The sequence below is a fragment of the Hemicordylus capensis genome, chromosome 6 (assembly GCF_027244095.1).
Source record: "Hemicordylus capensis ecotype Gifberg chromosome 6, rHemCap1.1.pri, whole genome shotgun sequence".
NCBI lineage: Eukaryota > Metazoa > Chordata > Lepidosauria > Squamata > Cordylidae > Hemicordylus > Hemicordylus capensis.
In genome coordinates this window covers 136,674,635-136,690,293 of record NC_069662.1, presented here as the reverse complement: position 1 = coordinate 136,690,293, position 15,659 = coordinate 136,674,635, and the positions used below count along the sequence as shown (strand labels likewise).

At 44.2% G+C, this 15,659-nt stretch overlaps 1 protein-coding gene across 2 annotated transcripts in view; it reads left to right on the top strand.

The window, feature by feature from the left end:
- Positions 1 to 11,976, top strand: part of RSU1 (Ras suppressor protein 1) — a 107,037-nt gene extending 95,061 nt beyond the window's left edge. For both annotated transcript variants that reach the window (XR_008310473.1, XM_053265989.1), the window contains one exon: positions 11,507 to 11,976. Coding sequence is in view for 1 of the 2 variants with exons in the window: in XM_053265989.1 (XP_053121964.1) it covers positions 11,507 to 11,609 (103 nt within the window). In the remaining variant the exon portion in view is untranslated. The remainder of the gene's footprint in view (positions 1 to 11,506) is intronic.
- The last annotated feature ends 3,683 nt before the right edge of the window (positions 11,977 to 15,659 follow it).

The following is a 15,659-nucleotide window of genomic DNA, read 5'->3' as shown; positions in this document are numbered from 1 at the left end:
TGCCTTGGCCTCCTTTTCCACAGTACAAAGATAGAAGTAAGCCCTAATAATACAAGCTAGCTGACCTGGTGCAGAGCATCTGCACCCCTAGTTCTCCCTGTCCCCACCTCCAGCTCGTTCTACCTCTGCAGCCTGGCCACCACTTCCTCTCCTCTGCCCCTTGCCAGTTGCTGCTGCCTTTTGGGAAGCAGGAAGGCCCGAGAGGGAGCCTGTGCTGCCCACCCGCCGCTATCATCTTCCCCCACACACTGGAGCTCCTGCCTTTTGGCTGGCAGGCGGACCAGAGAGGAAGGCTGCGCAGCCCTCTCCACCGTCCACCAGCTGCCACCATCTCCTCCTCCCAATGGCGCTCCTGCCTTTTGGCCCACCCTCTGCCATCCCCCCCCCCACCATTGCCACCTTCTTCTGCCCCTGCCACTGCCTGGCTGCCACCACTTCCCCCCGCCCTGCTGGCCAGCCCACAACTTTCTTTCCTCCCACCCATACCCGTCCGTGGCTGTCCAACAGCTCCCATGTATGGGATTAACCATGGGTACATCTTAGAGAATAAAATATACTAGCTGGGCCGGGCGCAGAGCATCTGGGCCGGGCGCCTGAGACATATGAAAAAAAGCTTCAAGGTTATCCTGCTGTGTGTTCCAGTTCTAAATGTGAACATTAGTATCACTCTCTGTTTGCTTATTGCTTGTTTGCATTTTAACAAAATAATCTAAAGTACCAAGGAGCTAATTAGTTTGGTGGTTATTCCCCAGCCACCTCTGACAAAAGTATAGCAAACGAAGAAAAAGTCAAATGACAAATAATGGGAAAGTATCTATGAGACTTCACTTATGATCTGTGTTCATTACAATAAGTGACATTTTCACTGCAGTTTTACTCTAAAGATTATTGGCTGGCTCAGAGTGAGGCTCACACCTGAACAGACTCTCAATCAGTCTTGCCTCCATGGTGATGGTTATGAAAAATCACTTAGGTATCTCATAATATCTGTATTATTCCTTAATTAATGGTGTGTTGCTTTGTTTTGAAAGTGCTGGTGAATAAATGGAGAAAGAACCCTCTCACAGCCCAGGCTTTTCCGACACAGCCTTGTATACTGTACATGTGGGCATCTCCCATGGCTCTGTATCGGCAGATAAACATGGGGAACGCCTGCTAATTAGCAAACTGTTCTCTATAAACAGGACCTCAGGGTGGATCTCAAACATTTAAAAGTTTCAGTATAGGAAATGTATATATGTGAAGAGACACACTAAAACTTGAGTTCAAAACTGAAGATGAGACTTTCCAAGGGGTTAGAACCTACACTTGGCTTCCTCCTTTTCAGTCTTGTATAGAAGACTTGAATCCTACACTCCTCCAGGCTCTCTGCCATCATTTAAGGAAGACCACAGTAAGGTTGGGGGGAGGAGGAAGAGCCCTAAATCCCAACAAACATACCATATGCTGTTAACAAATATCTTTTGCCAAAGCTGAAATCCTTTTCTCTAAAATTTGTTGCCAGAAAGAAGCTAGCACCGCTTCTGCATATGGCCCCATCCAGTCCATAGAGCAGGGCTGCACAACTTCAGCCCCCTAGCTACTGTTGGACTACAACTTCCATTATCCCAAACCGCAGTGGCCAATAGTAGGGGTTGGTGGGAATTGTAATTCAACAGCAGCTGGAAGGTTGACGTTGTGTAGTGCTGCCATAGAGCGTCCAGCCTGGTACTGATGGGAGCATCATACTGATGGGAGCATCTACCAGCTTTTCCAAGTTGTTGTTTTAAAAAGGAGATTAGACATTGCAAGAGTAACTCATGAATTGGGCATAATAAATGCATGGCCGTGTGATGCAGTGGCTTGACTGCTGAGTTTGTACCCATGTTCAAATCCCTGCTCAGTATGGAATTTTTTAGATAGCTTTCACTATATCTAGCATAGCTTACTGTGGTCATTGTGGGATTAATCCAGTGCTGTGAGTTCTTCAAAGGAAGAAGAAGATGCAAATGTGTATAGGGCTTTTAAATTCAGTCTTTTTGATAAGTGGGTGGCCCTTTTAAAATGAAATAAAGCAATATTACATTACACAAGTATGGACCTGCAACAAAATGTTTCACTAGATCCCTGGTGTACATGTGTTACCTGAGCCTATGGCTCTCACTAACTTTTGTGTTTGTTTTTTTCCCTATGCTCAAAGGAAAACTTGGGTCCTTTGAGCATAGGAAAGGAAAACTTCATGTGCACATTTTTTCTCCCTGTTTTCTAGGGTTTTTTACTTTTTGGTGGTTGGGGGCCACTGATACCTGGTCCCAGCTCCTTTTCATCCAGCCCTAAAGCTTCAAGAGTTAATGTTAAGAAGTGGGGCTCTTCAGTTTTGTGCAACTGCTACAGAGTGGGCTAAGACACGTTCCTTCCGTTTTCATCTTACTGTGGTTATCAGAACCTCTAGAGTGTCCCCATAAAGCTGAGGAGTTTTGAGGAAATACCCTCGGAACTTGCCCACCAGTACCTTGGAGGGCAATACTTCATAACAGCAAGAGATGAACTGTGCCAAACTCCTTCCCCTTTAGAAACAAAACAGGGAGGCTGTTCTCACAAGCAGCCAAGACAGGGCTAAGGCAGCCAAGCCCAGGCTTGGCTGCCACTGAGAACCACCAGGAGCCGTGTGGCTCCCAGTGGCGCCTCAGCAGCAGACCTGGCTATGAAGCCCGGCTGTTAAACAAGGTGAAGGGAGCAAGCACTCCTTTAACCCTGTTTAACTGACCATGTGTCCGTGTTGGCTGCTTTCAGCCTGTGCTGAGACACTAAGGGGTGCCTGCCATTGCCGGGGGGGGGATCCTCACAACGCACTGTACACTCGCGCAGTGCATTGTGGGATTTCTGGGGGCTGAGACGACACATCCCGGCCCCCACAATTCTGCACTGACTGGGGCAGCAGTGGGTTGTCTGGGCACACAATCTGTGCACCCAGCAACTGGGCCCCAGTCATCTGCAGGGGAGGTAAGCTTCTGTTGCCTTTCTCTCCTTCTGCCCTGGTCCCTGATCGTGAGAAAGGGACCAGGGTTGCCTGACTGGTGGGGAGCCCCCGCATTTTCATCTGTGCAGGCTATTAAACAGCTTCCCCATTTAGAAACAGGAGGAATTCCAGCTGAGAGGCTTCCCACTCTTTCTGTGTGTGAAGCCCTCCTCCACACCGCCGCAGAGTTCCATTAGTGCCACCAACCTGCTTAACTGTTTGAGCTCGCACACATGCTATCTCATTGACTAATACGGGGGTAGTTTGGGGATTGTTGACCCCCTTCATTTCCACCATCCCCCTTCAGATATTTCTGAAAGCACCATATCTGCCGGTCGTCCTGAGTCTGCCGCTACCTCCCACTCACCTGCAGGTGTTTCAATACTCCATCTAGAAGGATCATAGCATTTCCACCTCTTTGGGAAATAGTAGATAAATGGCCTTTTGGTGGTGGTTTGATCATAGAGGCTCTTCATCACTTCAGTGAAGAGGGAAATGTGAAAGAGGATAAACTTGGAAATAACCGGTGGTGGGGAAAGGGTTAGGTATCCTCCCTTGTCACCGTGTCTTCTCAGTGTTACATGCTTCTTGACATTTTGTCCCCAAGAACATCCCTCAGAGGATTTCTTTTATATTTTTGGCTTTATATTCGCTTCCTTAATGAGATCATTGTCCAGTCTGGAGTAATTCCTGGATCTGTTTCACTAACAGAACACAGTCTCAACTGTGACTGTTCACATGGGGAGGGGAGCTTTATTTATGGACCAGGTTGAAGGCCAAGGGTTCTTGTGAAAGAGATTTGCCAATAATTTCCAATAATGAATGCATTCTGACAGTTCTGCCATCTGTTGCAATGCCATTTCTTAGCAGGATCGGAAGCTAAACGGAACAGAATAAATGATTTATTATTAATTGCTTGGTCTGTCCTGTATAGGAACAAGGAATAGAGCTCAAAATTAACTCATAAATACTTTTTATAGCCTCTGGGATTTAAGTGACACGTGTGATCTACCAAATACTAGGATTAAGCAGAGCCACCATCCAGAGCTCCCACAGGGTTCCCCTTGCCAGGATCGATGAGGAGCCCATTTTCTTTCCTTTCCAACAGCAAACAAGGAAAAGCACACAATATGCACAGTCTTCACTGCATTGTGATTTCCCTCACTGAGGTCAGTGGCATCTTTTCCACTGGTTTTAGGGGCAGACGACACATTACATTAAGCAAGTGCTTAATGTTGATATACTTGCTGCTTCTGAACTACAGGTGAAACTCGAAAAATTAGAATATTGTGCAAAAGTTCATTAATTTCAGTAATGCAAATTAAAAGGTGAAACTGATATATGAGATAGACGCATTACATGCAAAGCGAAATAAGTCAAGCCTTAATTTGTTATAATTGTGATGATCATAGCGTACAGCTTATGAGAACCCCAAATCCACAATCCCAGAAAATTAGAATATTACATGAAACCATTAAAACAAGGATTGTAAATAGAACAATATCGGACCTCTGAAAAGTATAAGCATGCATATGTATTCAGTACTTGGTTTGGGCCCCTTTTGCAGCAATTACTGCCTCAATGCGGCGTGGCATGGATGCTATCAGCCTGTGGCACTGCTGAGGTGTTATGGAAGACCAGGATGCTTCAATAGCGGCCTTCAGCTCTTCTGCATTGTTTGGTCTCATGTCTCTCATCCTTCTCTTGGCAATGCCCCATAGATTCTCTATGGGGTTCAGGTCAGGTGAGTTTGCTGGCCAATCAAGCACAGTAATCCCATGGTCACTGAACCAGGTTTTGGTACTTTTGGCAGTGTGGGCAGGTGCCAAGTCCTGCTGGAAAATGAAGTCAGCATCCCCATACAGCTCGTCTGCGGAAGGAAGCATGAAGTGCTCCAAAATCTCCTGATAGACGGCTGCGTTGACCCTGGACTTAATGAAGCACAGTGGACCAACACCAGCAGATGACATGGCTCCCCAAATCAACACAGACTGTGGAAACTTCACACTGGACTTCAAGCATCTTGCATTGTGTGCCTCTCCATTCTTCCTCCAGACTCTGGGTCCTTGGTTTCCAAATGAGATGCAAAAGTTGCTCTCATCAGAAAAGAGGACATTGGACCACTGAGCAACAGACCAGTTCTTTTTTTCTTGAGCCCAGGTAAGACGCTTCTGACGTTGTTTGTTGTTCAGGAGCAGCTTGACAAGAGGAATACGACATTTGAAGCCCATGTCCAGGATCCGTCTGTGTGTGGTGGCTCTTGATGCACTAACTCCAGCCTCAGTCCACTCCTTGTGAAAGTCCCCAACACTTTTGAATGGCCTTTTCCTGACAATCCTCTCCAGGCTGCGGTCATCCCTGCTGCTTGTGCACCTTTTTCTTCCACACAACTTTCTATCAATGTGCTTTGATACAGCACTTTGGGAACATCCAACTTCTTTTGCAATTACCTTTTGAGGCTTTCCCTCCTTATGGAGGGTGTCAATGATGGTTTTCTGCACAACTGTCAAGTCAGCAGTCTTTCCCATGATTGTGATTCCTAATGAACCAGACTGAGAGACCATTTAAAGGCTCAGGAACCCTTTGCAGGTGTTATGGATTGATTAGCTGATTGGAGTGGGACACCTGGAGCCTAGACTGTTGAACCTTTTCACAATATTCTAATTTTCTGGGATTGTGGATTTGGGGTTCTCATGAGCTGTACGCCATGATCATCACAATTATAACAAATTAAGGCTTGACTTATCTCACTTTGCATGTAATGCGTCTATCCCATATATCAGTTTCACCTTTTAATTTGCATTACTGAAATTAATGAACTTTTGCACGATATTCTAATTTTTCGAGTTTCACCTGTAAATGCCCGGATTATGGGCCCATGGATCAGGACCTCACCATGCAAGGAGAGAGGCTTCAACACTGCTCTCCTAGCCACAGTCCCAATCCTGATAGCACCCTCTTGTGGCTGTTGATTGCCATGGATAAAAAGCTCCTGTTGGCACCATGGAAAAACCAGCCACTGGTGGGCCCCTATCCAGGATGGAACTGGTGGTAGGAATAGAACCATTCCATCCAGGATGGTACTCTGCTCATGCCATGGCATGGTCCCAAACCAGCTATTTATTTTAAAAGAAACAGACATGCCAACATTAAGCATAGGCTTAATATGCAGTTGGCTCAAGTTTGTGAAACTTGAAAAGGATGTATTACATCTATATATTTAATTCTCTTATGGCCGACTGCATTTGGAACTGCGTGGGGATGCTTCTGGATGGCGAACAGCAGCAATGGAGGCAGGAGGGAGAGAGCGGTTAGCAAGGCATCAGCAGAGTTGGGGAAAGGAGGAAACTGGACCCCTGTGAGGTAAACGGACCCAAGGTGCTTGCCCAAGGGCACAGAGACAACGGACACCCGGTCTCAAGGAGCAGGAGGAAATTTGGCGGTTGGGGGCATCTGGGAGGGGAAGGCTGGTGCTGGTAGCGATGACATGAGGGACCGCAAAAAAGCAAGCGGCTCCGCCGCGAAGTTTGCCTGCTTGGCAACGGTGGGAAATGGGGTGCCTAGCAGAAGGGGGTGGAGGGGAGAGGAGACTGGGGCAGGCAGCAGCGGGGGGAGAGGAGACTGGGGCAGAAGGTGGGTGGAGTGTACTGCCACACAGATGCTCCGTGCGGGTTCAGCTAGTTAGTTGTTATTACCTTTATTATAGGGCTAACCGTCCATGAGATGCGTTGGAGAGTTCTGGCTTCAAACAGGATTTGGAGAACAAAGTAGTCCCGATACTAAAGAAGCTAGTTATCCCTACACTCCAGGAATATCCCAGTATGCCAAGGCATGCATATCCCAGTATGCCAAGGCATGCACTTTTAGCTGCACTTTTAGCATGACTAGAGTCTGGAATCACCAGACTTTTGCCTGAATTCAGATATAAGGATTACCTATGACCCCAAATGGGAACAAATTTTTCCTGTTTGGATTCATAGGTAATACTTGTATTTGAACTTAGTCAAACGCCTGGAAATTCAGAACCGCAGCCTTTTTGAAAACGTAGCTAATATCACAATGCTATGCATGTTTACTGAGAAGTAAGTCCCACTTGCTCAATGGGCCTTATCCCCAAGTAAGTGTGGATTTGATTGTAGCCACAATGACAGAATACAAGGGCTTTTTCAAATCTTGTCATTTTAAGGTAGTCTCAAGGGTAGCTCTAGAAGGGGGGCATAATAGAGCAAGTGCCCCCTGGCAATGGCTTGTTCTCCTTTTCTCTTTCAAAAATATAATATGTGGGACACAGCTTGATTGATTAAGTGCCGTCAAGTCGGTGTCAGAGACCACACAGATAGATTCTCTCCAGGATGATCTGTCTTCAACTTGGCCTTTAAGGTTTCTCAGTGGTGCATTTACTGCTGTCGTAATCGAGTCCATCCACCTTCCTTCAGCTTTTCCAAGCATTATGGACTTCTCAAGGGAGCTGGGTTGTTGCATAATGTGTCCCAAGTATGATAGTTTGAGCCTGATCATTTATGCCTCCAGTGTAAGTTCTGGATTGATTTGTTCTGTGATCCATTTGTTTGTTTCTCTGGCTGTCCATGGTATCCTCAAAAGTCTTTTCCAGCACCAAAGTTCAAAGCGTCAATGCTTTTTCTACCTTGCTGCTTCAAAGTCCAGCTTTCACATCCATAGTGTGTCATGGGAAAAACCATTGTTGGAACGATCGGACAATGGGACACAGCTTGCCCACCTCGTAATGCTCTTTGTCCCTGCTGTGGCCCCCCTCAATTTTTTTTTCTGGGGCCACCACTGAAAATTCTTAATGTAAAATACTGTCTACTGCAGTAAAGAGATGCTGCTTTTTTTTTTTTAAAGGAATACGTGGTTAGCTTTTGTAGTGGAGCAAAGATGCATATTCCAAAATAGATAGTAATATATAGTAATATTCCAAAATAGATAGTATTCAAAGCATGCTGTGAAGGGAGGGGCGGGGGAGGGATGTGTTGATCCTTCTGTCTGCAAGAATATTTTCATTCTGCTCTGTCAGTTATTCAAATTGGGTCTGCTTGATATATAACCTAAAACTGGCACTTGCTCCAGGTCTGTGACTTAGTGGTATTGTGAGCAAGCAATGCATTTCCCCATAGACAGATAGAGGAATCTGGGTGTGAGTGCTAAGGTTTAAAGTCTCCTCTTTCTGATGTAACATCCTGCACTGCCACATATTCATAACTTAAATAAAAGGTCTTGTTTGCCAGTTATGGACTTCATCACTAAAGCAGACTATTCCTTCCGAAATTTGTCGAGACTCTCAAACACGTAGGATATTTTCCCCATCTGTACAAATAGATTTGGTGCACATGTTGTATTGTTTTCTCTTGTTTCTGTGCTCCCCGCCTACCCACCCCCAATAAAAAATTCAGAAGACATAGCTTTGGGTTATTGACTTTTGTAGTGTTTAGCAAAGGACAGGGGTAGGGGGGAATGTTGCTTTCAAAAAAAATGTTCACATTTTCTAGCCCGTTTAGCCCTTGTTAAGTTATAAACCTTAATAACAGGATTTATAGTTTCACCGTCTGAGGTTTCAGGCCTCTTGATTTATGCTTTAAATTGCGGCATTTAGCACTTGGTTCTTTAATTTAGACAGATCACCTATTTTCTTAAATGCTTAAGTAATGTAGCAAGCTGCAGTTATTGATTCTCTCTGCATTTATTACAAAGGAGGTGGTGTGTGCCCTCTTCTCTGGGGACTGCCCCTCCTGAACTGCATGCTTGCAAGTGACAGCTTAGACCCCTGATACATAACCAAAGACCTTGCCTAATATCCTTGCAACTGCTCAGGGAATTTTTATTAAGTAAAGGCATCATTAAAGTGGACAGAATGATGAAGTTTAATGAGCATCTTTCTCCCTTATTGTTAGTTTTGCTGCTACAGCCACAGTGTTCTCATTTGTTACCCTCAGTGGGGCAGGGAAGAGAAAGCAGCATTCTCTTGGACTACTAGGGACTTTTAAAAAGATCTGCATATTTACAAATGCTTGTGTTTCGCTGGAAAGGCTGAAAAAGTGTGTATTTGTAGCCAACTCTCTAGCAAAGAAGAACCAAAAGATCTGACTGCTGCGGGTTTTAATGTATTTTCAGGCTGACATTAAATCCCCTAGAAAACTATTTGCCCTTTTCCTTAATGAGAGAGCTGCACACAGCACAGTGGCTCTGGCTGTAGCGTTGCTTAGAAAGCCTGTGCCATTTATCAGTTACGATTAGAACGCCAACATCTTTTTAGTTGCCACATAGGATAATTACAGGTGTCTGAAAGACATGAAATCTTAGGTTTTATGCTGCAGTCTCATTATTGTTCCTCAGGGATTTGCATGGAGTACCCCATTTAAAAATTAACATCCCTGAACCGATTGGTTCTTGTGGAGAGAGTAATTTGCAAACTAGTATTTTAACTTGGCCTTATCGCTGCTTTATAATCAACAGCTAATGTGTTCGCGTATAAAGAGGTAACAGGAGGGACTACTCAGATTAGCCAATATTTGGTTTTGCCTGAATATTTTTTTTTATAAGTAGTCTCATTGCATGCAATGGCTTCTAATCCCTACACGTATATAAACCAAAGTATTAAGTTTGTATAAGCCAGAGGAAATTGGAAGGCAGAACTATTAGCCATGCTTAGCTCTTGCTTGCTTTTGGTCCTGGCATTTTCAAGGAGTTGATATGCTAGTCAGACAGTGCAACCCATCAAATTGTGTCCATGCACTATAAATGATTGCCTACTCATCATAATTTGTTTTATAATCCTTATCTGTCTTACCATCTTGTCATTGTAAATCATTAATGAATTATTCTCATCACTGAATCTACATTATTATGGTTACACCTCTGAATATTTCCATTTCCAGCATATTCAGTAGAAAGGTGCTAGATTCTATTATGTGGTATTCACTGAGAACATCACGTACTTGGGGTTCTTCTGTTTTGCTACTGTCAGGCCCCCTCTACTTTGAGGCATGGGTTCCATCTCTGTGCTGGAACCGTGATAGGAAAGGGCTGTAGGGTAGGGGGACTTGAGGGCAGGAGCTGCAGTGCAGCAAGAGCTGCACTGGTATGCCAATATTGTGTTTGCTTTGGAGTCCAGAAATGCTCCCTGATCATGGTCAGAGTTCATAGATTGTGCCTAAGTCCATTCAGGCAGATAGAGAGTTATATTATGTTAAAATGATCTCAAATGTTATGACATTGCACATTCTCTCTTTGAACCAGGTCTGCTCTGGTTACATATGAATGGGAGACTTGATGTGTGAACACTGTAAGATATCCCCCCTCAGGGGATGGAGCAGCTCTGGGAAGAGCAGAAGATTCCAAGTTCCCTCCCTGGCAACATCTCCAAGATAGGACTGAGAGCGATTCCTGCCTGCAGCCTTGGAGAAGCCGCTGCCAGTCTGGGTAGACAATACTGGGCTAGATGGACCTATGGTCTGACTCAGTATATGGCCGCTTCCTATGTTCCTATGAACTCGCTAGATCTTCTGTATATCCCTGACTTAGCAATCTCATTGGATATACCAGTTCCTGTACCTTCATGTCGCCATATATATTCTGCCCCCCTTCTAACTCTTGTGTAGCCGCTTCTGGGACATGCAGTTGGAGTGATGGTAGTGGACCATTAATATACAGGCATTCCCCTTTCAGATGAGGAGCCCTAGGGATTGGTGCCCAGCACCACACTACCTCAACCCGGGCCCATCAAAAAGCAACCACCAGATAGTTTGAGTAAAAGTATGATATACTGGGTCAGACGTAGGTCCACGTAGACCAGGAAATTGATGGTAGTGGTTCCCCAAGGTTTCAGATGGGTCTTTAGTTTCTGTGTCTGTGGCCACTTTAGCAATTACATTTCTTAAGCAACCTCTCAAATGCATTTGGTCAACAAAGGAAGTTTACGTTTGCATCATGTTTTCCTTGAAGGCTTTTAATTTTGGCTTAAGTGGGAATTACTCATAAATTATCCATTAATTGCTCTCTGGTGTTCAGTGTAAATCCTCTCAGCCTTATAGTCTATTTAGCTTTCCTGTGAGTGCCAGCAATCTTAATTGTAGGATACTTCATCAACATTTAATCAGGGGTCTGTATTAATGTGGCATTGATGTGTTGTTAGCTCTCTTGCTACAATCCATCATGTGTGAGCACCGTTCCTCTGTGTCACTTTATCAAGCCCTTGAGTATTCCAGATAGGCAGCAAGCTCACTTTCCTTTACATTGGCACTCTATCTCGCTAGTTCAACCCAATTTTTGTCAATGTCTCCAAAGGTTAAGAATTTAAGAAGTCTGTGTTCTCTAACTGCTGTGTAAAACTCAGATGCCTTGGGTTGGACGTAGCAAGAGCTTGAAAACAAACAGAAGTGGTTGTTTTTAAGAAATTGACACTCTCTTAGAGGAATCATTTTATACTCTACATTTCAAAAGCTTGAGTTCAGTGATGGTACAAAAAATGTTGTGTTGTGTTTTTCTTTTCAGCCTTTATGGAAGACACATGCAAGCAAACCCCGAACCTCCAAAGAAGAACAACGACAAGTCCAAGAAGATCAGTCGTAAGCCTCTAGCTGCCAAGAACAAGTAAACATCTGCCATGACATGCCAATCTTCGAAAGTCTTTGTTTTGCATGTGCCTTTTTTTTACAGATTTCCTAAAGAAGTTGTTTTATAAAATAAACGCAAGGATATCTTTTTATATCTAGAGCTTTTCACACAGTTTCAACTGCCTTGGTTAATCAATTCATTATTATAATGATTAGCGATTACCACTTCTATCACGTAGCCATTTAATCCACTATAAACCACTTTAGCTACTCTCGAAACACGTATGCAATGCCTTTGACTTGACTAATCCACACAGCTGGCTACACTTTATTATTGCACCAGCCCATGTAGCATTCATGTTTTATGTAATGCCCTAAATTTGTTAATAAAACCGTTTTTGTACCATATGTTGCTTTCTTCTCTGCCTCCCTCCCTTGGATGTCGGATGTTTGATTTCTTTTCCTAAGAAAGTATTTTGAGTTAGGTGTGGTCCATCTTTGTAACATTATATGGTTAAAAATGGAAAACAAAATTTAAGAGGAGGCACTTGTGGGGAACGTATATAGCTGCCTCATTGAGTCTGACCTTTGGTCCATCTAGTTTAGTGCTACCTACTATGACTGGTAGCAGGTCTCCAAGGTCTCAGGCGTATTTCCCAGCATTGCTGCTGAAGATCCTTTAAAATGGAGATGCCAGGGACTGAACATGGAATCTTATGCATGCAAAGCATAAGTCTGCTTTCAAGGAACGATGGCCATGTCCACTGTTAATAGTTAGGGTTCTATTAGTTGAAGGCTTCTTGTGCTCCTGGGATGACATAACAGGATGCAGCCTAGATGCAGGAAATGTCCTGAGGAACACCAAGTACCTTTCTTTTCCAGATAGGTGCCCTTGCAGTGGCAGGAGCCATCCATTGAGACTACACTGCCTGTAATTGGTCCATTTTAGTCCATTTCCATTTTGTGTAGACCAGGGAGTATCAACACAAGATCAGTCACCCTGCAGGTTGGGACTGTACAGCTCAGGTCTGTTTCTCAGTGTATCCAGTTCTAAATGAGAACCAATGGGACAATATTCTCATTTGAGGTTTAGTCATGCTAACATATCTTATTTTCAATGCAAGTCAGTTAAAGCAGCGAGCTTTCTGTGTAAGATGTGATAATTTTTCATCGGCTTCTATTCTTTCTTATTTCCTTGAGCTTACCCACCCCACTGCCACCCTGCTTTTTCCTAAATTTAGGTGAAGAACAGAAAAACGTTATCTCTGAGAAGGGCTGCCAGCTGCCAAATGCAATTTTTGGAAGAAACTTCTCATTTGAAGAAATAGTTTCTGCCAATGTTTAATTGTCTTTTAATGTAGCAAACAAGAGAAGAACCTAAATAACATTTAATCTCCTCTAAAAACTTCTGGTTTGAAGGATTGTGCTAAATTAGTGTGTGAATTTTGCCAAAGGGGTTATTTTTATCTACATAAATCCGGCACCACATCTAAACCCAGAAACCATAGTTGGGAGGTGATCAAGCAGCCTACTTTTACATCTGAAATAATGTCCTTTGTTTTCATAACGGGGGCGGATGTGGCAGCACTGCACACAATGACAAACAGAGCTTTCAGCTTGTAGTGCGGTAGCTAAAGAGCAGATGCACAGAGATGGAACACTTTCATAAATGAACACTAATGTCAAGACCTTCTGGCCTTGCTTTCACCCATCAGAATTTAAGAACTCAGCAACCAGTTGCAGACTTCCTTAATAATTTAGCAGCCAGTCAAAAATGCCCACCCAAAAGAGGGCTGCATTAACTAATAACATTAGCCTTTGAAATGACTTGTGTTAGTTTAAAACAAATGTTTGTGATCTTGAATGGAAACACCAGCCTTAGAACTATTTTTCTCTCTAGATGCACAGAGGGCATTCTGGAACTTTCAGAATGGCTCTTCCCTCCTGGAACAGTAGATGGGGTCAACAGCTTTTGCCTCTCTAGAGGTAAGGGCCATCCTGTCCTAGATCATCCATACCTAGGGAGCAAATCAGTAGAGTTTCCAAAGAGCTCTTTGCTTCTTTTTTCAACTCCTCACGCAATAAGTCTTAGACAGGTTTGGGACCTTTCACAGGGAAGGGAAGAAAAACTATCCAGCTTGCCTAAAGCCTTGGCGCAAAGACAACTTCAGTGACCCATATTCATGCTGATCAGGATGTGCTGCTGTCATTGATTCAAGAGTTAACAAAAAGGATCAGCACAAAGCATCTCCTTCTCCCACTCCAAGGGATTGAAAAAAATTCTTCCACATGATGCCGACACCACCAAAGCCTTCAGGTGATAGAAGGTTGTCGTCATATTGGTCCTGTGGGTACTGGACACTGTTTCTAGGGTTACTTGAATTCAATTCTCTTCCCACAAGCACAACACTAGAACCAGGGCCCATCCCATGAAACTGAATGTCAGGAAATGTAGGACCAACAAAAGGAAGTATTTTTTCACACCACACATAATTAATCTATGGAATTCTCTGCCACAGGATGTGGTGATAGTCACTAGCTTAGATGGCTTTAAAAGGGGCTTAGACAAATTCATGGAGGAGAGGTCTATCAATGGCTACTAGTCTGGGGGCTATAGGCCACCTCCAGCTTCAGAGGCATGATTCCTATAAATACCAGTTGAGATCATATTACACCCATTTTAAAAGAACTACACTGGCTGCCAATAAGTTTTCAGGTGAAATACAAAGTGATGGTTATTTACCTATAAAGCTCTAAATAGCTTGGGTCCAAGGTACTTAAGAGAATGCTGCCACTGCTGCCGCCTTCATCAAGCCCACCACCTATTAAGATCATCTGAGGAGGTCCAGTTGTGGCTGCCACTGGCTTGGTTGGTGGCGACTCAAAACCGAGCCTGTTCTAGAGTTGCCTCGGGACTCTGGAACGCGCTTCCTAAGGAAATTAGAGTTTCCCCTTTTCTGAGTGTTTTTAAAGAAGGACCTGAAAACATGCCTGTTTAGTCAGGCTTCTAGTTTATAGTTTTAAAGCTTCAGATTTTAGCATTTTTATTTGTATTTTAAAAATTGTTTTGTGTAAAGGTTTTAATGGTTTTTAGATTGTGAACCACCCAGGGACCTTTTTTTATGGGGCGGTTATAGAAATGTAAGAAAGAAATAAGTAAGTCTTTCACAACAGACATCATGACACCACAACAGACATCACAACAGAGGTTATCTGTGGGGTTGCACCGCTCAGGGGACCTTGCAGAGGAGAAAATGAGTATCAGTCATCTGGAATTGCAAGTGATACAGTTGGCACTCCAAAAATTCCAGTTTGAGGTGGCAAACAGCCATGTTCTCATCCAGACACCACTTCAGCTAGGGTCTGGATGGCCAGGGTGGGGCAAAGTCGGGCATACACAAGGAGGGCTCTGTCCTGCTGAGCTGGTTGGAGGAGAAGCTGTCACTCAGGGCAGAGGATCTAGCAGGAGCAATCGACCTGGTGGCAGATGGGCTCAATCACATGCAGTTCCTGGTGGCAGAATGGAAACAACATACCCTGGTTTTCCAGCAGATAACACAAGTGCTCAGCTTCTGGGGAGTGGACCTGGTTGTTTCTTCATCTGCCTGCCCTGTCCTCACACCATAGATGTGAGTGCTCTCACGGCCACATGGCCAAAGGAACCACTATATGCTTTCCCTTCATTGCCCCTCCTACCACAGGTGCTCTGGAAGGCGTGAGAGGAAACAGTGGAGGTGATTCTGGTGGCTTCTCACTGGCCCAGACGTCCTTGGTTTCTGGAACCAGTTGGTTTAGCCAAGCTGGTGGCTTCCTCAAAGGCAGGCTGTGCTATCTCAGGGTCCAGTGTTAACCCACAACCAGACTTGTCCCATCTGCCTGGAGACTAAGTGGCAGGAACTAAGTCATACAGCAAAAGGGCTGGGGACCATTCTCTCACTGCATAAGTAAGCCTTCCACCAACAGGGTGTGTGTAATTCTAGCTGGAAGGGTTTTCTGGCCTGGCATTCAGTCTGTAACAGCTCTCATTAAAAAAACAAAAAAAAAAGGTCAAGGATATACTGTGGTTTCTTCAGTCAAGGCTACTAGAAAGT